At 41.1% G+C, this 25510-nt stretch overlaps 1 protein-coding gene across 1 annotated transcript; it reads left to right on the top strand.

The window, feature by feature from the left end:
- Positions 1-2202: 2202 nt before the first annotated feature.
- LOC117272554 (prohibitin-2) lies at positions 2203-25286 on the top strand. Its single transcript, XM_033651542.2, has 10 exons — positions 2203-2337; positions 3522-3651; positions 6202-6286; positions 9360-9439; positions 11489-11673; positions 13188-13317; positions 13637-13740; positions 17570-17647; positions 22760-22836; positions 24683-25286. Exons 1-10 carry the CDS (start codon positions 2236-2238, stop codon positions 24699-24701), a joined length of 990 nt encoding a protein of 329 aa, XP_033507433.1. The 5' UTR covers positions 2203-2235; the 3' UTR covers positions 24702-25286.
- Positions 25287-25510: the final 224 nt, after the last annotated feature.

The following is a 25510-nucleotide window of genomic DNA, read 5'->3' on the forward strand; positions in this document are numbered from 1 at the left end:
ACTGAACTCTGAGCCAATCAGCGAGCCGCGAGGCAGCAACTGCAACTGCAACCTCACTGTCGGCCGGCGGAGGCAACCTGAGCTCCACTGCAACTACAGCCGAGAGAACCGGGCGAGTTCTGAAGCCAGTGTATGGGAGATCATTCCTGCCAGGAAGAAATTAAATAATGATGATTTAAAAAGAAAATAATAATTAAATTAAAAAAATCAAAAAGTAGTCATTTAAAATTAAAATATTAATTTTCTACTTCAGCTATGAGACAGAAACTATGAATTTGGAAATCAAAATTTGTACTGATATTCGTATTAATTTACCATGTCATGAATTTGACTGTCAGCCAGTTTCACAATCTTGTTTATAAAAAGTCAAAATTTGAATTTAACATCTTCTAGCACTTCAAAAGATATAAATAAAGTTTAAATTTTAACTTACTACGTCAAAATATGAGACAGAAATTATGAAATAGTAAATCAACATATGTAAAAATAATCATATTTATTTATTATCTTATGAATTTGACCGTCAGTGAATTTCCCAATCTTGTTTTAAAATTCATCTTATAATTTTAAATTAACATCTTATAATTTGGACTTCAAAAGTTCTATAGAAAGTTTAAATTGTGACGTCCGACAGAAACTATGAAATAGTAAATCAAAATTTGTACTAATAATCATATTTGTTTACCATGTCATGAATTTGACAATCTTGTTTTAAAAAAGTTTAACTTAAAATTTTAACTTCAAGTCTCATAATTTGGACTTTCAAAGACATATAAAAAGTTTAAATTTTAACATACTACCTCACAGGCTAACTATGAGACAGAAACTATGAAATATTAAATCATTTTTTTTCATTACCATGTCTTAAATTTGACTGTCAGCCAATTTCACAGTCTTGTTTTTAAAAAGTCAAAATTTTAATTTAACATCTTCTAGCACTTCAAAAGACATAAAACATTTAAATTTTAACTTACTACCTCACAGGCTAACTATGAGACAGAAATTATAAAAAAGTAAATCAAAATTTGTACAAATATTCATATTTATTTACCATGTCATGAATTTGACTGTCAGTGAATTTCACACTCTTGTTTTCAAAAAGTTTAACTTAAAATCTCATAATTTGGACTTTCAAAGACATATAAAAAGTTTAAATTTTAACTTACTGCATCACAGGCTAACTATGAGACAGAAACTATGAAATATTAAATCATTTTTTAAATAATATTTTTTTCATTGCCATGTCTTAAATTTGACTGTCAACCAATTTCACAATCTTGTTTATAAAAAGTCAAAAAATTTAATTTAACATCTTCTAGCACTTCAGAAGACGTATACAAAGTTTAAATTTTAACTTACTGCATCACAGGCTAACTATGAGACAGAAACTATGAAATAGTAAATCAAAATTTATATTAAATATGTAAATATGTTCATATATATATGTATTCATGTTTCTTACCTATTTCATGAATTTGACTGTTAGTGAATTTCACATCTTGCTTTGAAAAGGTTTAACTTGAAATTTCAAAATTTCAAAATTAAATTAATTTTATTATTTATTTGAATTTGAATTATTTATTAATTTAGTGTTGGAACAACCCCCACAAACACTGTTTTGTTTTACCTGCATTACTGTTGTATGTTTGGTGACATGACAGTTAAAGCCTGATTTGATCTGATGTGATTTATATTCTTTTAAGGCTGTGCTTTTTGTCACCGCTCCCGCTGCCATCGCCTTATCCCATCCATTGTTCATCCTGAATGAGCCTAACGATGGAAATGTAGGAGTAAATGTAGGAGTAAGTAAAAGTAAGGGAAGGTAATAAAAGGAAAGGATGATAAGCAGCAAAGGAGCAAAGGAAGGGACAGAGATGGAAAAGAGGGGGTATTACAGTGAAAGGAAGTGAAGAGGTAAGCATGTGAAGGAGGAGGTAAGGAGAAGCAAAAGAGTGTGAGGAAGGATGGAGCAGGTAACTAAAATCAATCAAAGGGGCTAGGAGATAAAACAGGAGATGGGGAAGGACAGGAAAGATAGGAGGAGTAGAAGGAAGGAAAGAGTTAGGCAGGAGGTGAAGGAGGTAGGAAAGGAAACATAAATCAAGGGAATAAAGAGCAGGAGGAAACGCGGAAATAAGAAAAATAAATATATAAACATAAATATTAACAGCAAGGTATGAACTTTCATCACTCTCCACTCAAACGGCACAACCTCGGTGAAATCCTACATTTCCCATGTTACCCCGCGCACACGGAAGTGCGTCATCACGCGTGACCTTGGCGTTCTTCTTCACTTGGTTTTCTAAGAGGACGAGCATGGCGAATAAGGAGCCCGGTGTAAGTGTGTTCTCACTTTTAACTCGTGTTAAATTAATGACTGTCACATTTGTGCCTTCAGCTCTGTCGAGCCTCGCGGCTGCTTCCCGCTGTTTGCACGCGAGTCCGTGACATTACCGGTTAACGTTAGCATCTTTAAAACAACACGTGAGTCAGGCTGATTGTGATGTAAGCTAACGTTAGCTTGCACTCAAAGTAATGCTAGCTTAAGTCTTATCCAGAAAGCTTCAGGTCCAAACTGAAGACCTATGTTAAAGGTGGATGTCCTGTGAAATCTGATTATTGTCGGTTAGCTAACATTTCACTTACGTGTTCATCAGTATTCAAGCTAGCTTCATTCACTCTCGTACTGAGCTGCCAGTTTCCAACTAAGAATCGAACAAATTAATTTCTCCTCTCTTATCGGTGCATGTACACGCAAGAAACAATAATGCTGTGAGCTTGTATTGACGTTGTAGAACATCCTCTTTAATTCGGCATACATGCCGTTCACTGAGCTGCTCGGCTATCCTCAAAAACATCAGTTATATGCTGGAAGTTGTACCTGAATCCTCTAATGTTAACGAACACTTGTGGTTGAACCCCAGGGGCACGACAAGCATATAATAATGCTGATATTCTGTTAAAATAATTACACATGTGGGGAAACTTTTAGGCCGAATTAAAGCTTGGAGCTCATTAATTCAAAACATATAAGCAGTTATGTGTAATTATGTGATGTATTTAGATTTTGTGCTTGCAAACATTAAAACAGCGGACGCTTTGAATGGAGTTTGGCCTGTCCTGCACACATATGGAATGTTTTTTTGGCTAGATTCTGTTCTTGTGTGGACGTTGGGAGGTGTCAGCCTTCAACATGGTTACCCATCCTGTACGAAGGTCACTCAGTCTCATGTCTGTTTAATATGTTTTAACCATTAAGGACTTTTCTACCTTAAAAATTGACCTGACTCTGCAATTTGGTGCTTAACAATAAACTCAAACGTATAAAGACATAATGTGAAATAAAACTGAGAACAGTTGTAATACAATATGAAAAACATATTTCTGTTATTAAAGTAATGGTTGTAAAGTGTACACTTGTGCAAGTTATTGTCCAGGAGATGTAAAAGTTCACAGAATAAGTGCAAAAATACGTGTTAGAGGAGAGATTGTGGGAGATAACCACGATGTTTGTGTTTCAGGGTTTTCTGCAGCAGCTGCGGCAGATCGCAGGCAGGATGTCATCAGGACCTCGGGGTGCAGGACTCGGTGTCAAGCTGCTGATCGGTGCTGGAGCTCTGGCTTATGGTGTGAAGGAAGCAACCTACACAGGTAGTCTGCTTTTGCTTTTGCTCCATGCATGCACGAAAATCATCACGTCCTCTCCTTCTCCATTGACTTACTATTTAACATACATACTGAGTGATGTATTTCTGTTCCAGTTTGGAGTTTTGCCACATTTACCAGCTGATTTCAGTCATGAATATACACAGTTATGGCCAAAAATAGATGGATACCGTTCACTATTTTTCAATAATGCAACATCCTCTCCGTAAAATGACAGAAATCACTTTGATATTCACAGTGTGTAGTTCTCATCATATAATCCTCAGAAGTCCTGTTTCATGCTGGGCAATTTTACTGAGACCTGAAATCATTTGTAAGAAATAGCTGATTTAAATAAAGCCTCTGACATGGAGGAGGAAGAGCAATGTTCGACAGGTTTTTTTGATAGAGGAAGCGTTGAGTCGGCAAACGGCATCGTGAAGTCTGCAGAGTGCAGAGGTGAGAGGGGACTGGAGGAGTTAAGTAGAAGGAAAAAAGGAGGCAGTAAGGGAAAGCTAGGAGGAGCTGAGCAGAAGGAAGGGCAAGTGAAAGGAAACAAAGATGTAGGGAAGAAGTTGAGAAAGTAAGGAAAGGGCTAAGGAAGGACTATGGGAAAGGAAAGGAAACATTCCTAACTTTATTTATATAGCACAATTTGTGCATAAGCACACAAAGATCTGAACATAAAAGACAAAACATTCACGATAGATGAAAAGATTATTAAAACGTAAAAGAAAGGGAAAAGGACAAGAATGGAAAGAAGGAAGGAGTTCAGAGTAAAGATAAAGACAGCAAAGATGTGTCGTTTTATTTTCACCTGTTAATTATGTTTAATTGAAACTACATTTAAATGTCTGTATTCTGTAGGGGTGCGACGGTACAGGTAGCCCACCGTACGGCCCGTACCTCGGTTTTTGGGCCACGGTTTCGGTGCGTGTTTTGTGGGTAAAGAGAACAATTCTTTTATTTTTCTCTTTATTTTGCTCGACTTGCTGCTGTGTTGTGCTACAGCCTATTGAAGTGCTGGAATTTGTTATTTACGTGACAACGCCTGAACGCAACACAGGCTCTGCTCCATAGCGTTAAGTGCGGTGCTGCGGGTCCTGGTCGGGCTCGGTTATAACTGTCGGTCAGGAAAATACGGCCTGGGCCGCGCTCTTGTGTGCTCACCTGTGTCTGTCTGTCTGTCTGTCTGTCTGTCTGTGTGTGTGTGTGTGTGTGTGTGTGTGTGTGTGTGTGTGTGTGTGTGTGTGCGTGCGCCAAACTCCGCCGTGCGCGACACAGAGAGCAGAGGAGAATTGTAAACGCACGACCATGTAGAGACAGAAATGACATGCCGTTGTGTAAATAAGATAAATAACATGAGGCTATTTAGTTTGTCAATAAAAGGACTAAAGGCCCTAATATAATGGCAGGGGAAACACTAGACATGTTTCAAGCAACGTTTGCAGACAGTGAAATTTCTGTTAACTGTTTTCGCTCCCTCGTCCTTTTGTTCAACAGCGAAACCGAAATGATCCCACACTGGAGATTTGTATGAAGCGGTGCTTCTTCAAACTTCTGTCTCAACTCCTCCGCTTGCCTTTGCCATGGCTCTCTATGTTTGTTTTTTCCACTTCTTTTCTGTGTGAGGCGAGCGTCACTTTCCCTGGCTCCAGTTATAACAGTGTGAGGGGCTGAGTGGGCGGAGCCACAACAGTGATTGGACATTAACTCGTGGGGAGGACTTTTGTGCAGCAGGCTGACTCGGCCGTTCTCTGTATACATCCATGGACTCGGCCTGTGGACAGACATCAATGCAAAATTAATTGCAAAACCGTAAACCCGCCGTTCGAATGTACGGCTATAAGTGCGTCCATCCATCCCATCCTTGTGAACACGATATTTCAAGAACGCCTCAAGGTCATTTCTTCAGATTTGGCACAAATGTCCACTTTGACTCAGCAACTGATCAGATGTTGTCTCAGGCTTGTGAGTGTAATATCTCAAGAATACTTTGAGGAGATGTCTTCAAATCTGGCACAGACGTCTCACTTGGACCCTAAAGGTCAAAGGTCAGATTGACTGTGACATCATCATGTTTTAACGTCATATCTCAGGAACAGAAGGGGAGACATTTGGTCAGATACTGAATTGGTGACTCTAATCTTGAAACTGTGCTGATTGTATAGATCTTCTGTGTGTGAAGCATCCATGTTTTCACTGACATGGATGGAGACTGTCAGAGACACTGGACTGGTGGGCGGAGTCATACAACCACAGTGGACTAGTGGGCGGAGTCATACAACCACAGGGTGGACTGGTGGGCATGAAATGTGCTCTGTGTCCCTTCTGCTTTAAATGAAACCTGGAGACAAACACATTTACTCATCTGAAATAAACACAAAGAAAACATTAAAGTTTGGGACTCATCGTGATAACTGATCAGCCCCTAATACCACCTTTTGTTGGCACAGTGTCAGACAGTGAACAGAGGCCATATTTATTTATTTAATGAGTATGTTGAGGAGTTTGTCTTTAACTCAGACAGTCGTGGTGTGTTTGTGTGTCCTGCAGTTGAAGGAGGACAGAGAGCGATCATCTTTAACAGGATCGGAGGGATGCAGATGGACACAGTTCTCTCTGAGGGACTCCACTTCAGGTAGGAGGCTTCACAGGGATATAAACACACCACACTCAGGAGCCCTGAGGCCTGTACTACGAGTTAGCAAGTTAACTTCAGCACGATGAAGCTGGTTCTCCTTTTAGTGGGATAAGTCACTGTGGTAACTTGTGCTGTCTTGGGTAAAAAAAGAGAAGCTGATATGTTGTTAAAGGTCAGCAGAATCATCTTATTGTTCCAGGGCTGTGTGTCCACTGGTTTAAAACAGCGCGTCGAACAAACAGAGATTGTTGACAACACCTAACACATACTTATAGCAGGATTATAACATATGCAAAGTTCATTTTAGTCCACAGTGAGAGTGTTGCTATAAGGGGTGGGCATTATGGCCCCAAAATAATATCACGAGATTCAGATTCTGTTTAGTGCTGCACGATTAATCTAATCACAGTGTCAGGCTGTGTGATTACATAACCGCATAAAAGGCTGTGATTTGTGTTTTAATGTACATAAATGTTAACGTGTGTGCCTGTGAACGTGACTGCCTCTCCTGTACTGTGTGGAGTTTGTTGACACCACGCCCACAAGCTATCCTGGTGTGTGCAGCATGTATGGTCAGGTGACCAGCCGGCGTGCAGCAGTGACCAACACAGACGCTGAAGAAGAGCATGAGCACAACCATGAACGGGCTGAGTTGGTGGCGAAAAAAACATGGCGATACTTTGGATTCAGGTTTGGCGACATTGAACAGAAAGACGTGCTGTGTAAAACTTTAAAAGTTAAAGTCGCCACGTCCCGCGGCAACACGACCAGTCTATATCAACACTTGAGACAGCACAGAGGAACGTAGGAAGAATGCATGTGAGAGAAAGCCGAGCAGAGTAACATTAAAGACAAAGAGACAACTGAAAGACACCAGAGCCTCATAAAGTAACAAAGCACAGTTACGCAAACATCTGTAAGTGTCACGGGGAAATCACAGACTCCATAACAAACTGTATAATAACAAATGAAAAACTGAGCAATTTTGCTCGGGTCCGGCCCACTTGACATGCTGCTGTGTTGTGCCATGGCGTGCTGGAATTTGTCATTTACGTGACAACGCCTGAACGCAACACAGGCTCCCTCCGTTGTGTGTGTACAGTTCCGTGCTGCGCTGCTGTGTGAGCAGCGTGTTTGACTGTGCTCAGTCTGTTGATGGTCATTTACACACTGTCTGTCCATAACAATAACTATGTCAGGTCAGTGCCCCCTGATATAATGTAGGGGAAAGCACTGAATCAAGCAACAAGACGCATGATACCATTTATTTATTATATTGTAATCGCAGTCACAAAATGCAATATTGTCCACTCAAATCACAATCGCACATTTTTGTCAAATCGTGCAGCACTAATTGTTACAATATTAATAGTTCAACTAAATAAAATCTACCACAAATTACACATTTAAACAGCTCCCAGATACAAACATGTCCCCTGGGATCTATATATATAAATCAACAGCTGATTTCCTTACATGGAGTTTGTTGTGAGCCACAAACACTGTATTGTGTTCGTGTCACCCTGTTTGACCCTTCCTTCCACTTTCAGAATAAAAGCTGGGACAGCCTTGTGGTTTTTGATGTCTGTATTATCTTAAAATGTGTTGCAGCCAACGGACTAACATCACTTTAAGTTTGTGGGCACATGATCAAGTCTTCAGGGCGTTGAAAGGACGGTTGGGGTTCACTGTCATATGTCTCATAGGATGTTAATTATACAGCTTATATCTGCGCTCTAAGTAGTTTTCAGGGGCTCTGTTCATTTTGACCTAATGTTGTATTTATTATCTCTCTGTGGCATCAACCTGATGAGCAGGAACAGCTGAATGCTGCAGTTTAGTTTCAGGAGTATTTTATTCACCGACTCGATGTGCAGTGCAGTGATGATGCTGTTTCATGTTCCAAAATGCAAATGTCACTTTTTGTCAGTGTTTATGATGTGTCTGTTCAAGACATGGTGGTTTCTGCTGCTTATTGTTGATTTTGTCATAGTTTATAATTCAGTGAGTTGGGTGTTACACTTAATAAAAAGACTCTCCTGTGTCCCATACGCTGAACATGGTATCAGCCAATAGATTTAAATTCTGTCTCGCATTGTGTTTAAGTTCTTGCTTCACATTTGACCCACCAACTTGCCGTCTAGGTATTTTTTAAGTCACTGGAGCCACTCTAAAGCGCAGGAGCGATGCTGTTGCTATTTTCATTACTGCGGCAATGAAGGGACAAAATAGCACCACGCGTTTAATGCAATGAAAAAACAACAACGTTATGCTCGGACTTTATTGCATCATGACTAACACGTTAAGGCTGACAGCTCTAGACAGCCCTGTTGAAAATATAAACTTATTAAAATCTCACAGGGTAAGAACAGGGCAAACACAAGCTGCATTCACAGAGTCTAATATCTCTGTGAGCAGCCTCATCCTACATGAGAAAAGATAAAACGGTTAAAACAAGCAAAGAGCTGATAGAACAGTGGCCAAGCATCAGAGAGAGGAAAACACTGACTTTGTTTGATTTAAAGAAAAAGTACAAACAGAATTGTATGAAGAGTTACTAAAAATATCAGGAAAACTCTTAAGTGGTGTAATATTCAATCTGCTCACAATTCATCCAAGTAGCATGTTTTTTACACCAACTTCCTGCAGGTACTGTGAGTCAGCATTTGGACTAATCGTACAGTTTATCAGTAGTTCTGCTCTGTTGTTGTTGAGCACTCAATATAATACAAAACATTCATGAAATATGTTGCTCAGTTTTTCTCACTGACAGCTTTGCTTGCAGGAATAATCTTATAAATGCAGCTGCAGAAATGAGGCCGAAACAAGCGAAAACAAAACGACAACAGAAAGGCAAAAAAATAGGAGAAAATGAAATAGTGGGTGATAACAGATGGATTCATTTCAACAGAGTCGAATCCTGACACAAAATAATTTTTGCTTGTCTGTTTTAGTTTGTTCAGTAAGCCAACGACAAGTTTTTATAGATATTTTATTCCCGCTTGATACACCTCCTTCAACCTGCTGGTGTGCGTTTCGCTGCTCTGACTGTGTGTTGTCGTCTCCTCAGGATACCCTGGTTCCAGTATCCCATCATCTACGACATCAGAGCCAGACCCAGAAAGATCTCCTCACTCACTGGAAGCAAAGGTCAGAGTCATAAATCTGGAACAGAAACTTTGTAATGATAAACTTTATTTGTATAGTGATGTTCCAAACACAGAGTGCTTTATGAGACAGATGAAATAGTGTCAAGATGAAACAGCAATAACATGCGTATAAAGAACAACACTGAACGTGGGCTGCAGGCAGCAAATCTATCATGTATGTAGGAGCAAGACCATGTAGGGCTAGTAACAGCCATACTAACTAACTAGTAAAGTTAAAATGAGTTCTACATCCAACAGGTAGCTGGTGTAGCTTTGCAAAGGTGGGAGCTATATGATCGCATGTCTTGAATTAGTTAAATGTCTGACAGCTGAGTTTTGAATGAGCTGGAGACAGGAAGTGGCCTTCTGGCGGAGCCCTGAATACAGAGAGTTACGATAATCCAGACGTGACGAGATGAAAACACGGATGACTGTTTCCAGGTCTGCTGAGATTAGGGGCCGATATAAGCCTTTAATAAAAGCTGCAGTGTTTTTTTTTTTTTTCTTGAGCGTGTAATAGTGTGTATCTTAAAGCCCAGCAGTAGAAGACGTGAGAATTCGTGAGGGCTTATTAAAGGATAACTTTGGTATTTTTCAACCTGGGCCCTATTTCCCCATGTGTATGTGTGCGTATGATTCATGGGTACAACTCGTACTAAAATTGGTTCAGTATTGAGGGAGGCGGATGCAACCGGGAGCCGCGAAACGAGCTAAAACGGTAACAGGGGCAAATGCGTCCCGTATAAGTTTGCGCATTAAAAGTGCTTTTTTTCGCCACTGACCGGTTCAGATCGCCAGTGTTATCTCTGTAAATAGCATACTAAGCGTTTTCCTTACCTCTGGGCTGTGTGACGTCATCTCGCGACCTGATGGTCTGCAAGGCGCAGTGTCTGGACAGGAGTGTTAGCATCCATTTGTAGCACAACTAGCCACAACTTCAGCATCTCGCCGTCCGACAAAGGCAGCCTATGAAAGCTGTACGGGGTGTTGCGCAACATCCTGTTCTTGCAATTCGGATAAGCACAAACACGAACCATTGTTTTCAATCGATGCAGTAAAACTCTCAGCTGTACTCCGGGACAACCAGCGCCACTCTGAGCGGCGCTCAGCATGGCTCCTCTGTTTTCTTCCAGCAACAAGCAAAGCTCTCGCGAGATGACGTCACACAGCCCAGAGGTAAGGGAAACGCTTAGTATGCTATTTACAGAGATAGCACTGGCGATCTGAACCGGTCAGTGGCGAAAAAAAGCACTTTTAATGCACAAACTTATACGGGACGCATTCGCCCCTGCTACCGTTTTAGCTCGTTTCGCGGCTCCGGCTGCATCCGCCTCCCTCAATACTGAACCAATTTTAAAACGAGTTGTACCTATGAATCATACGCACACACACACATGGGGAAATAGGGCCCAAGTTGAAAAATACCAAAGTTATCCTTTAAGTGACAGAGTCTGCAGTGTAGGTCGCTCTCAAACTACTTTAAAACCAAACTCCTTGGTTTGGTTTAAAGTTCAGCAGCACAATTCTTAAGCAGAAAATTTTCAGTTGACTGCTACAAAAGGGTGAAAGAATGTTGCAGTAATCTAATCTATTGGAAATAAAAGCACAAATATGTTTATCAGTGTCTTTCTAGGACAGGAACAGCTGTACGTTGGTGATGTTTCTTAGGTGAAATCAGATTATCAAATAGTTGCTGATTAATTGACCAAAGCCGATAATCACCACATGATTTTGCCAGCTGACGTTTAGTTATAAAGATATATTTGAATCATTTGGAAATAGTGTCTCCATCAGAGTTTGTCCGCCACAGAGCACTGACACGTTTATTTTACTCTGTAAAATGGCCCCAACACGACATGTCTTAGTCAGTTTTGCTTAAAGAAAAAAGACTGATTTAATGGATCTTTGTCAAACACATTTGTTGGGTCATAATTAAACAGTATATTGAATATTCAGATGTGTCTTCAGGAGGAACCGGCCGTTACAACACAGCATCATGTCCGTCCTCCGTATCACAGCAGCTGTAAACATCTCCTCTGGTTTCTCTCAGACCTTCAGATGGTGAGCATCTCACTGCGAGTTCTGTCCCGGCCGCTGGCGTCCAACCTGCCCATCCTCTACCAGCAGCTGGGCCAAGACTACGACGAGCGCGTCCTGCCGTCCATCGTCAACGAGGTGCTGAAGAGCGTGGTGGCAAAGTTCAACGCTTCCCAGCTCATCACTCAGAGAGCACAGGTACCAGACCCAAAACATACCACTGTGGTGTCTTCACGCTTTATCTAAATACAGCTACAGACAGTAGGGCTGTCAATCTTCCCCCAAAACCAGATTCGAATTTTTAATGTGTTTTTTTAGCTCAATGTATACACATACATACCAGCTTATTTGGGAATTCTACAGGATGCCAATTACGTCATGCGTCCACTAGAGGGCATTCCAATCAAATCTGTTGTGTAACATTTGCAAAACACTTTAGTTTTACCAACTCAATTTAAAACTTCAAGAAGGGAAATAGAAATATTAGGCCAGATGTATTGATGTATAGAATAGAAACAATATAAGGCCAGAAATATTCAAGCAATGATGTTTAATGGAGAAGCAAATATGTTGGTTCATTCAAACAAATACATATATTAATACTGTAAGTCTCAAAAAGACAACTCTTTGTCTAGAAAGACAAGCAGGCATTTTTCTCACTGCTATTAATAACACAAACAGTAAGTAAAGAAATCGTATCAAAACAAAAATAAAAGTGCATATGTCCGCAGCAGCATATTGAGTGCCAGGTGGCCAGCGTGCACCGTTATTGGACAGCACATGGACACTCACCCTCTCGCGATTGGACTATGAACTTATTCCACAGTAGTGGTACCGTGAGGTACCGTAGTACTACAGTACTCCAACAATGCTAGTGCGGGTGACAACCAATCATGTGCGACATGGTCTCAATTTGCGTGACGCGTGAAAAGAGACAGAAATGCTGTGCAGTCCCACGCAATGCGGGACGTCTGGTCACCCTACAGCAGCGCCTAACGTCACGACGTTGGTTTGTGTCATACCGGAAGTCAAATATTCGAACCTTAGTTTGAGAGTGAAGACGGATAAGAGATTAAACTCAAGTGTATCACTGCCAAGTTTAACGACGACCCATTCCTCATGCCGCAACCTGAAAAAAATTTTCAGGCTTAGGATTTTTTTTTTTTTTTTTTTGCTATCACCCCTGGCCTACTGATGGCTGACCCATCAGTTGCCGCCGTCACCAGAAACAGACGTCGCTTCACGTGACGCTTCAGAGGAAAAGGCGTCTCATTTCTCTAAAGACACACTTGTTTCTTCTCTCCTTGCGTCTCATTCTCGCATCTCTCCCCCGAGCTAAGACGCGAGGAAGAGATGCAACTGAGGGAAACGTGGATGTGAGATCAGGTGTTGGGATGAACCCATAGATTTATATTAACATTAACTTTATGGCACCACAGTTGTGTTGGATTGTATTTTTCTACAATGCTGTCAGACACTTAGAATAACAATCTGAGCCTGTCGGAAACAAAACCAAACACTGTTAGTGGACGCTGCAGCTCTCTCTCTCTCTCTCTCTCTCTCAACACTGGACCAGTGTGAAAAATGTTTGTTCCCATTTGTCACATACACACAAAAACATGGAAAAATTGAGTCCAGGTGGAAAAATACAGAAGTTACCCTTTAAATTGGTAACGCTCACACTGCTGCCTCCATTTTGTGTCCTCCTGCAGGTCTCTCTGCTGATCCGCAGAGAGCTGTTTGAGCGGGCCAAAGACTTCAACATCATCCTGGACGACGTGGCCATCACCGAGCTCAGCTTCAGTCGAGAGTACACCGCCGCAGTTGAGGCCAAACAAGTCGGTGAGTAGATCCTTGTAGGTAATTGATCAACTGTTTGGGAGTTTCATATATAAGTGAACGCCAGATTTTATTAACTCTTCATGTGTTTTTTTGATCTGCAAAGTAACTAAATCTGTCAGATAAATGGAGTCGAGTAGAAACATGAAGTTGCAAGAAAAGAAAATACTCAAAGTACAAGTAGCTCAGGTTTGTACTTAGTTACACTCCACCACTGGCTCAGGACTGATATGAAGAAGGTCTTAAAGGTTTCCACAATAAACTATACTATGAGTCAAATAAAGGTGTAATGTGATTGTTGTGTGTGTGTGTTCCTCTCCAGCCCAGCAGGAGGCACAGCGAGCTCAGTTTTATGTAGAGAAGGCCAAACAGGACCAGAGACAGAAAATCATCCAGGCTGAAGGAGAAGCTCAGGCTGCAAAGATGGTGAGTTTATTATCATGTTAAAGGGTTTTTATTTTATGTTGACGATGGAACGTGTCTGCAGTCCTGTCAGTGTGGAGGTATATAAAGCTGAAATAAGAATAAAATACAAATTAGAAATTAAACAGGTGCATACGAAGACAGTAATTAGAGGGTGAAGTGACAGTGGTATTTGTGACGCTAAAATCAGTGTAATGTCTAAAATGGTAGATTAAGTAGTACAACATACTGAGTCGTATGTAGAATCTGCAGTATGGAGCACATGCAGCATGTATATAGTAACTGTGGTATGTAGTGCCAGTAGTAATCAATCAATCAATCAATTTTATTTATAAAGCCCAATATCACAAATCACAATTTGCCTCACAGGGCTTTACAGCATACGACATCCCTCTGTCCTTATGACCCTCACAGCTGATCAGGAAGAAACGGTAGAAACCTCAGGAAGAGCAACTGAGGAGGGATCCCTCTTCCAGGACGGACAGACGTGCAATAGATGTCGTAGTGCAGCTGGTCAGCTTTAAAGCCTGCTCAGATTCAGTTTTACTAGGAACTTACTTAGCTTTCCCACTTTGTTAAAGTGCAGTAAACAAAACATGCTTATATCTAAAGTGCAGCTTAAACAATTTTACTCAACTCCAATGGCGTTGGTTATTTCTTTAGTGCGATGGTCAGGGAAACGCTCTCTCTTTTTAAACGACGACGATATCGTAGTTTGCACCAGATTGCTTTTTCTAGTCGTGCCGGTTAACGTTAAAACTCGGGTGGCGTCGCTTTAGATGCGTTAGCATGTTAGACGTGTTTCCAAGTACATACCCGACCGCTGTTCTGCAGTGTCGGCACACTGCTTTTGTCTTGTCAACTTGTTTATTTCCATCTTCGTATTTTACCCTGAAACCAAAGTGTTCCCAAACGGAGGACTTAAGGTTTGCGGGTGGGTCTTCAGGTTTGTCAGGCTCACTTGCCATGTTGTCACAATGCCAGAATGCGCTGCACAAAGTGAAAGCGGAGATTTATGGGACTCGGTCCGTCACTCAATTATGTCCATCGGGGAACTAGATATTTTAAATGGTTTGGCTCGCAAAAAGGGAATTAAAATAAAACAAAACAAAATAAAATAATATCCTGCACCCAATAATTCGGTACAGGGTCGTGCTGAACTGAAAGTCGTGTACCGAATGGTTCGACACAAATACATGTACCGTTACGGCCCTAATATCTGATAGTATACATGTGTGACAATAAGAGAGACAGAGACAGAGAGAGAGAGAGAGAGAGAGAGAGAGAGACAGGACAGACAGTAATGACAGTAGCTTACAACAACATTAATGAAAGTAATAATATTATAGTTACAGTTCTGGCTACTGTGGTACAATATGTTGAAAGTATGTATTAATATCTGGCAGTATACATGTGTGACAATAGTCATATGTGTATAATAACAGTAGAAGTATGACTAATGACTAATGATAACAGCAGCAGCAGGAGGCATCTGGCAGGACTACGGCAGCAGCACAACCACACACGTCACACTGTCCAGGCACCGCTGTGATAGAAGTAAATGCAGTATGTAGTACATGTAATATTTATTACATACAGTATGTAACACCTGCATTATACATGCAGTATGTATGTAGTAGCTGTACTATGTAGTAAATGCAGCATGTAGTAGGGCTGTAGTCGACCAAAGAAAATCTTGGTTGACTAAAGTCGCACATAATCTTCAACTAATCGATTAGTCGTAGGAAAAAAAAATCTGCACGTTATTTTTACTTCTGAGGTGGTGTGTCTGTGTCACTCTGCAGTTACACCTCCAAAACACTAGTCAGCGGTGGAGGACTGTGTTAAGTGCTGTAAAGTTTAGTTGATTCAAAACACACATTAAACACACAGTAAACACACGTTAAACACACATTACACACACGTTAAACACACATTAAACACACAGTAAACACACGTTAAACACACATTACACACACATTAAACACACATTAAACATGGCTTCATAGAGACAGTTTCAAACACAAATCAGCTTCACTATAACTCGCAGCATTCACAGACAAACACTTGTCTTTATCTGGACACATTTTCCCCACAAATGCAACATGCTAACGTTATTAGCACCAGCCTATGGCATTTTACATTGTATAAATTAGCCTAGCAGCTAGCGATCTTTCCCTCTTCTCATATAAAACCAGGGACAACAGCAACATGTAACAAAGGTAACGGCACATAATTTGGCTCCATTACAGCTCACAACATTCACCGACAAAACAACTGTCTGATACTAAACTCGTTTTCCAAAAAAAATACAACATGCTAACGTTATTAGTACCAGCCTATGGCATTTTACATTGTATAAATTAGCCTAGCGATCTTTTCCTCTTCTCATATAAAACCAGGGACAACAGCAACATATAACAAAGTTAACGGCACACAATTTGACTCCATTACAACTCACAAGGTTCACTGACAAAACAACTGTCTGATACTAAACACATTTCCCCCACAAATACAACATGCTAACGTTATTAGCACCAGCCTGTGGCATTTTACATTGTATAAATTAGCCTAGCAGCTAGCGATCTTTTCCTCTGCTCATATGAAGCCAGGATAAATCACACACAAGACTTAAAATGCTATTTTAGTGGAGACTTTACTGTCTTAACAATTTATTATTTCTTATCTGTGAAATTAAAGTAAATCAAAGCTTTGTTTCCACTGTGGGAAATGGTGTTTTGAAAACACCCCCATTTTCACAGGTAACTTAGCCTGTCCCCCCGCCGCAGGAAATAATGGATTAATCCTGGAAAGCTGTTGATGTAACACTTTTCTCCTTATGAAAGTAACACGACGATTATTCGACTAATGAGAATTTGGTCGGACGAGAGCATAGCGACCAAATAATAGACCAGCAGACTACAGCCCTAGCATGTAGTACCTTCAGTATGTAATACATGAATCATATATGAAGTTTGTGCAGTATGTATGTAGTATATGTCACGCCCAGTACCTGTAGTATTTAGAATCTGCAGTATGTAGTACATGCAGCATGTACATAATAACTGTGGTATGTAATGCCTGCAGTAGACACACCTCTGTACGTCAGTGTTCCAGCTCCTGCTGTTAATACCTGCTCAGTACATCAGGGTAAACACATGCAGTATCAGACACACAGTCAGAACTTCTAGAGAAATGCTGTTGTTTGTACTTTTGTGTAAAAGGTGTCGTTGATTCCTCGAGGTGTTTTGGCGTGTGTGATCACCTGACCTGCTGTGCTTCAGTCTGTTAATCTGGAAGACACACAGTCTGACGTTTAACAGAGTGTGTGGTGAAGGTTGGAGGGCTGTTTCGAGTTTATTAAGTGCAACAAACTGATGAGATGCATTCCTGGTTGTTTTTTTCATGCTGTGCTGTGATTGAACTGATTTATAAGGATCTCATTAACATTTAAAACCACCTACAGATCAGATCAATTCCTGTCCTGAGGTGAACTCACTCGGCCTCGCGTCCTGACTGTGGCGAGAGTCAGAAGCTTCTTAAACAAACACTTCATCCAAATATGCAGTAATTATTTTCCCTGCTTGTCAACACGCGTGAGAATATTAAAGCTGAGCAGCGACACGCCTGCAGCTTTGATCCCACTGATGATCATGTGTTTTTTTCTGCTTGGAGAGACCGGCTCATCCTGCTGCTGCTGCTGCTGATGATGATTGGCTCACTCTCCCTTTTGTTGGTGTGTAACACTATTCTCCTGAGAATACACTAACCATTTCAATCTGTGTGTGTGTGTGTGTGTGTGTGTGTGTGTGTGTGTGTGTGTGTGTGTCAGCTGGGCGAGGCCGTGACGAAGAACCCAGGCTACCTGAAACTCAGGAAGATCAGGGCGGCGCAGAACATTGCCAAGACGGTAAGAGACGTTTACCTGAGAGTTTGTTTCTGCAACAGTTTCCATCAGTGTCCGTCTGACGTGAAGCACGGCCCCACCACACAGCTGATATAAAACATGTTAGTATTGGACGACACATGAGAAGCAGCCTCCTCAGTCCTCATCTGAACTCTAACAAACAAAAAAAAACATACATTGATTTTAAGGAAAATCCTGCAGAGTATAAAGTCGTTTTGAAAATGTTACACATGTGGACGTGAGTGAGTGATGCTCACTTGTTGTGTACAAAGGTAAAATGTTCTCTTTATTGGCTTCACAGTCTCTTAAACTCTCTCCTCCCTAATGTGTCTTCAGTGTCAGTGATGAGGACAAAATCTAGAGTTCTTGTTTGGAACAAAATGTATTCAGAAGTTTATCTGAAGTCAGAATGAGACCAAGTGGTATCTCAACTTAACTCAAATTTATTTAGAAAGCACATTTAAAAACCACACACGCTGTGGTGCTGTGCAGAAGGAATAAGTCACTAAAACAAACACACACACACGCACACACACACGAGAGGTAATGTGATGATCAGGTACACAGCTCATACATTCAAAGACACAACACACACAGAGGCAGCGTCAGAGAAAGCCACGTCAGACGGACTCAAACGCTGATGAATAAAAGAAGGTTTTGAGTCTGGACTTACAGGAGTCAGTGGAGGCGGCAGATCTCGGGCCGAGACAGCAAAGGCACGATCACCCCTGAGCTTGAATCTGAAGTGAGGGACAGCCAGGAGCCCCAGGTCAGCTGACCTGAGGGACCTGGGCGTATAATAAGGGGTCAGGGAGCCTGCGATGTAGGAGCGGGCCAGACCATTGAGGGCAAAGGACAGAATCAAAATGTCTCAAGTCAGACAGTACTTGCATTTGATCCGCCCTGAAACCATCCAGTGGCACCCTGATGGGTCCAGAGCCACAGTTTGAGGACTGCAGGTGCAGCTCACAGTGAATCCACCAGGTGGCGCCACATGAATATGAAACGGTACAGAAACCAAACTTCAGGCTTCATCTTCCTCTGACATTTCACCTCATGTTCTCCATGTCGGTCATCAGGCCTTGAAGTTTTTATTTATTTCATTCAAGTTACAGTGTTTATCATGCACGTCACAGTATATCTTCAGGAGCACTGGCAGGAAGTAGAAACAACAGGAGAGGAAGATGCATGCCAAACGGATGAAAGTTTACTTTAACTTTGAAATGTCCTGTCCTAATGAGAAAATCTTTTTGAGCATCGTTTCAGTTTTAAGACTTAAAATCTGTCTAGGCAGCAATGAAGAGGTTATAAAAAACAACTTAAATAATTTCACTTTTGATTAATCTGCCAGCTGTATTCAACAGTTTGATTTGTAACACTTCAGCTTGACAATACACAATAATTTAATTATAAGCTTATTAAAGACACTTTAAAAATTAAAACTTTACTTACACATTTTAAGTATTTTTATTCATAGTAATTTCACCGTAGTGCTTTATAACTCAGATATATAATAACACATACATTGTGTTATATGTATTTTATAAACACCCAAAAATGAAAACTCAGCCATTATCTACTCACCCATATGCCGAGGGAGGCTCAGGTGAAGTTTTAGAGTCCTCACATCACTTGCGGAGATCCAAGGGGAGAGGAGGTAGCAACACAACTCCACCTAATGGAGGCTGACGGTGCCCCAGATTCAAACGTCCAAAAACACATAATTGAAACCACAAAATATCTCCATACTGCTCGTCCGTAGTGATCCAAGTGTCCTGAAGCCCCGACATAAAAAGTTGTTTGGAAAAACCTCATTTGAACTCTGTTTTTAGCTTCATTGTAGCCTGTAGCTCTGACTGCCTCTCTGTGCACCGCACTCACGTGTGCGCTTGCGTCAGACCGTGAGACATGGGCACTGCCTTCATGTGTGTTCATGTGTTTCACTGGTCAATGAGGCTAAAAACAGAGTTCAAATTACGTTTAACTTTTTATGTCGGGGCTTCAGGACACTTGGATCACTACGGACGAGCAGTATGGAGATATTTTGTGGTTTCAATTATGTGTTTTTGGACGTTTGAATCTGGGGCGCCGTCAGCCTCCATTAGGTGGAGTTGTGTTGCTACCTCCTCTCCCCTTGGATCTCTGCAAGTGATGTGAGGACTCTAAAATGAATTTTCATTTTTGGGTGCACTATCCCTTTAATAGACTGATATATGTTGACACATAATGAAACTGGGTAGAAAATAGAAACAGGTTCCTGTGTCACCGTCAAGAGCACAATAATGCCTCTAACAAGCTTGAATGACCTCCAGTGAAGCTTCTCTTCAAACCTCACAGCAGAGGCAGGAGGTCAGACTGAGGTCACACCTGTTGGAACATCAGCTGAACAGACTATAACCTGACAAATAACCTCTTCAGTCTTAAAACTGACGAACCTTTTCCACCAAACCAGCTCAGGTTCTTCAACCGGTTCCCTCCAGTTTTCTTTGAACCTTGGTGCTATCGAGCAAACCAGCCCGCGTGTCAACCATTTTGGAGCAGAACCTCTGACCACGTTTACACGCACAAAATATTCCAGTTTTTGCACTTATTCCGAAAAAGACAATATTCCTGCTCAGCTGTTTACATGTCCAATGAAAATGAGTATTCCACTAATGTTTCTGTTTCTGTGCAGCCGTGCACACTCTGATTAACGTGTCCTAACATGTCGTCTATCACGACCAGATAAAGAAAAGTGGAACGGCTGGAGCTGCTCGTCATTTTGCTGCTTTGCATCTAAATTTATTTATTTATGTATTTTTCCATCGATGGCGGACTTGTCCTTGTTCTTGTTATGCTGTTGAACTCAGCCTTCCTTTTTCACTTCTTCAACCACCATCTCCAAATGTTTGGTGTTGTGATAGTTGCTCATATCCAAGTCTTTCATAATATTTAAAAGTAAGTGTGTTTCTTTTGGGCATTGGTCTCTACACCAGCCCTCAAACTGTTGGCGAGTTGGTTTATGTACATCACACAGAGCCGCCTGTAAACAGGAAAGAGGTCGCGTGTCACAAACTGTGGTTAAAAACCCCAAATTGAGACACACATTCTGAACGTGCTGTATACATGTCCAAATAATGCTCCTAATGCTGAAGAAGACTGAAATCTGAAATCAGAAAATGCTTCATTTGAAAATTGCGTAGTTCAGAAATTCCAAACAGAATATGCTGTTTACATCAAATTCAGATTACTGTCATATTTAGAATAACAGTGGAATGTTAGTGTGCATGTGAACATACTCACTATAGTCAAGGATGTTTTATCAATGCAGGGCGGTGCACATTGCACAACAGAAGTAACCAGGAGTTGACCTGCAGGGTTTTGTTCTGTTATTACAGATCTTTGATTTTATCCAAAAACAAGCCGGGACCAACTTAAGACTTGTTTCCTCCGAGCAGTTCAGTTCAGTTCAGTTCAGTTCGGTACGCTTTTTTTCTGTTCCCACAGTGAAAGTTGTGGATGGTCCCAACAGAAGCGTTCCTTAGCGTCCCCATGTTTGGTCCCCCCTCTGTTGGGGTACCTAGCACACAGATCTGGTACTAAAAGGTGGAGCTGTGAACACTGCAGTCTGATTGGTCAGTAGAGGACGCTCACTCTGGCCTCATGTAACCTCTGTTCATACATCAGTAAACTACAACTATAAAATGAAAGAGAAAAAATCACTTCATTCACTGGGCCGACTGCCGGCAACTTTTAAGGTGGAACGTTAACTTGTAATGTTACTCAATGCATGAGTTGATGACGTGAATCCATCAGCACACCTTAAATTTCACTGTGACAACTTTGACCATCACTTTAGTTTTTATATGACACACACTTTTAGTAATGACTTTAAAAATATAGATTAATTTGGAGCGGATTATGTGAAGGTCATATATTCTAATCCTCACTTCCTGTGGGCTACAGCAACACTAAACCCCTGAGCTTGCCTGAGAAGGACTAAATGCACAAAGCTGCTATTTTTAAATATCCCATGGAGAGAGACTCTCACTGCAGCCTGTTCTATTTTGTTGTGAAAATGTGGGCGTGCAGCCTCGTTCTGTGGACGATAAACCAGGTGCAGACTTCCATCTGTGTCACCGCTGATGAGGAAATACAGCGAGTGCTGGACGGAGCAGTGAGTGACAACAACCCCGCCCACATTTAAGAGGACTGTCTGAACAGACCCAGGGTCTAGGTACCATGTCTGAAGGCTTACTGCTGGTTCCAAAGGTGCTGGACTGAAAGGGTTTGGTGGAGATGGGGTTTAAAAATGATCAGAAAACAACTATAATGTGCAAAACTCCATCCTCTCTTTCCAGCCTATAGAAGATGAGACATGCACTGATGTTGTCATGTTTTGCATTCAGCTCAAGGAAAACCTGCTATTTATTGGTTCTAGCTGGGAACCACCTTTTCAGGTTTTCAGCTAATTTATTTTTGGTCAAAATGCTCTGAACGGTTCAAAACTGGGTGCAGTATTAAAACAGAACCTGTCCCCTGTTGGTGGAAAAGGAGTACAAGTCGACTGCAGAGGGCCCAGAGAAAACACTGACTCAGTATTTAGAGTGAAGCTGCTCCGTTCACTGAAAACAAATTCAACATCCAAGTTCACACAGTAATCTCTCCTGTCATGGGACACTGTGGGGACATCTGTTCATTTCATTCTTCTTCTTAAATGTAAATAAAGTGTGTGTTGTTAGTACTGTGAGTGTGTTACACTGTTTAGTAGTGTATCATTGTGGTGTCAGAGTATCAGTGACTAAATGATTCATTCATGGGGTCTTCACCTCGCAGTGTGACCTCACAGCAGAGTGTAACGCTCTCCCAGTCACGTCATGTGGCCCCGGCACTCCGGTGGTGGCGTGTGTTTCCTGTATGGCCAGTGAACGGGCCTCAGCAGCTCTCGCCGTGCTGTGAATCAGCTCAGTGTTGCAGCTCTGACAATGTTCCCATTGTGCTCAGCGGCAGCAGCTTGGTCAGGCCTGCACACTGAGGAACTTTCCACCTGTGTTTTCTCTGCTTGCACTCACTCACTGTGTGTGTGTGTGTGTGTGTGTGTGTGTGTCTGTGTGTGTGTCTGTGTGTGACCTGCAGGTGTCGCAGTCCCAGAACAAAGTCTACCTGAATGCCGACAGCCTGGTGCTCAACCTGCAGGACAAAGACAACTTCAAGTGAGTCCAGACACTGTTTAATTTGATTCTACAGATGTGTCTAAGACGCGACCAGAGCTGTGTCTTGAATGTCTGTAGTTTTAGGATGAACTGTATCTGTGTCAAACATAGCGCTGGATATTCATCATGTTATAAGTAGCATAAGAAACTTACTTTGAGAAAAATAAACAGTTTTTTTTTTCAGACAGAATGTCTGTTAAACAAAATAAGATCAAACTGACGCACGCTGTGTGTCCCTTTATCATCACTCTGCATCGCTTCTCTGAATTTGGACATTTTTTGGGTCCTTTTTCATGACGTTTTATTTTTTTATTTTTCCTCCTCGGCAGCAATTTGTTGAGTTTCAGTTTGATTATCACATTCAAGACTTCCTTAGTTCAGTTTGTGGTCGGATCGATCGGAACTGATCAGATTAGATGGATGGATTAGCAGAGCAGCAGCTGCAGAGGCGAGGAATGTAAATTATCTCCTGCTGTTAAGGCCAAAACACACTGGTGGCGAACGTAGCGCTTCAAAAAGTCCTCTTACTATTTTTGATGTACAACCCCACACCGGCAGCAGCAAGATGCATTTTGCGCTTTTGGACACATCGCCCTGCAACACTTTTCGCCACTCTCCTATTTCCAGCCTCACCAGCCATGGAATTAAGTCTATATTCCTCCACTCACTCTGCTCCTATGGCAGCTCGACTCCTCTCCTTACCATGGATGCATAAAGAGAACTCTGTAGCTGTTGCTGTTTCGTGTGTGACGAAAAATGGGTTAGGAGGGACTCATTGTAGACGTCGAGAAATATCCTGAGCTAAACGACCCACAATGCTGTTGTTAAAAAAAGACAATGGTCAACAAGATATTGCTGGCGAGTCACAGCTCTTCAGGTGAGAAATCAAGTTTAATTCAGGGCTGCCCACATGATTTTAAGCTAATGCAGAGGTGGAGGAAGTACAGATCTGTTGATGAGCTGCAGTGTAACGTGTCTGAGAAATGATAGACAAAACTAAAACTATAAACTACCAACATTTAAGTTTTGCTTTCACAACGCGGCTCCAAAACTGGAAAATCTATCTGTAGCTGTGGATGTTGATGTCTACGAAAGCCTTTGTCAGATTAAACTAAAGATTATAAATTCCCACAGCCCAAACGCCTCGTTTGTCTGACCAACAGAATTTAAAAATATTCAGTTTATTACCATTTATGTAAAAGCTGAAACTGGAATCAGAAAATGTCTGAATGTAAATTGGTTTAAAAAGACAGTCGCTAATTATTTTCTGTCAGTCATCCAAATGATTAATCAACTAATCATTTCAGCTCTACACACGTTGAACATCGATTTGAACACAAGAGATTTGTCCAGATAAAGAGTCAGCAGAATTTAATACAAGTCTGAAACCAGAGTCCTAAACTGCACCCGCCCATACTCCTAAAGCTCAGCACCAGAACCGACCTGTTACCTGTCATCATGTTCACGTCAAAGTTGCAAGTTTCATGGCTCGAGTCGGTGACCAATGTGACCACGGGGTCAAAGGTTACACTTGTGTCACTTACTTTCAAAATAAAAGGAACTGCGGCTTGATAATAGAGATTTAGATGTGAGAATATTACTCATATACTGCACAGCTTTTTACTTTGTTTTTGTTTTTTTTTTCCTGAAAAATAAAGAATATAGATTTTTGTTCTCACCTGCTGCCCATCTGCATGTAGCTCATTTTTACCTGTTACACAGCTTTTTGCGGGGTACTCATTGAGAACCTGACCCATGCAGGACTCTGATGTCCCCCTTTTTAACTTTAGTGACACTGACACATAATAATTGCAGGATTGTAATCTTGAATCTCTGTTTCTTTCAGTTTGTTGCTGGGGAAGTAAGAGGACGTCATCATTCCTTGTGGTCCACCTCTACAGAAAGAAAACTCACTCATTTCTCACCTCTCAGCCGCTGTCGACTCCACGTCAGGTTTCTCTGCAACTCTGCCACGTTTACACACCACAAAAACTGACTTTAACCTGTGGAGAGTGTCACCCAGCCGCTATCTCACCACTGTGGATCTTTTCTGAAAGGTTCCTCTGGTGCTGGTAAAGGTCTCAATTCTTCAGTTTTGTTGTGTTTCTTTTTTTTTGTATAATCATCTGTAGATGTTTACTTCCTCTTTTGCTTTTGTCAGAATCAGAAAAATGTTTTATTTGTGAATAAAAAGCAGTAAATGTTGCTTCTTCGTCTGCAGGCAAGTTGAGTTTGTTCACAGTGAGAAGTAACGTCGTGTCTTTCTAACCTGCAAGGATTATGTATATACCTGTAGATTTTCACTTTGGACACTCGAGCTTCGTCAGTTACATAAATGAGTTGAAAGTACTAATAAAAAACAACTGCTCTGACTTCTTCAGTTATTTGCATTGAATGCAGGACATTTAGAGGAGATGGATTAAAATAAAGCATCAGATTAATAAATTAAATGTGAAAAGGATTTTTTTTACCAGCACCAGAGGAGTCTGTTAAACCGTCGTGAGAAAAACACTAATATGCAGGTTTCCCACAGTCATGGAAAAACCTGGAAAAGTCATGGAAGTAAAAATCATATAAAGTTTTGAAGAAGTCATTGAATTTTGTTTTTGTTGTGTGGACATATTTCGGTAATCTTCAGAGTTTGAATCTGATATTTAAAAAAAAAAAAAAACAC

Source organism: Epinephelus lanceolatus, chromosome 12, assembly GCF_041903045.1.
Source record: "Epinephelus lanceolatus isolate andai-2023 chromosome 12, ASM4190304v1, whole genome shotgun sequence".
Classification (NCBI taxonomy): domain Eukaryota; kingdom Metazoa; phylum Chordata; class Actinopteri; order Perciformes; family Serranidae; genus Epinephelus; species Epinephelus lanceolatus.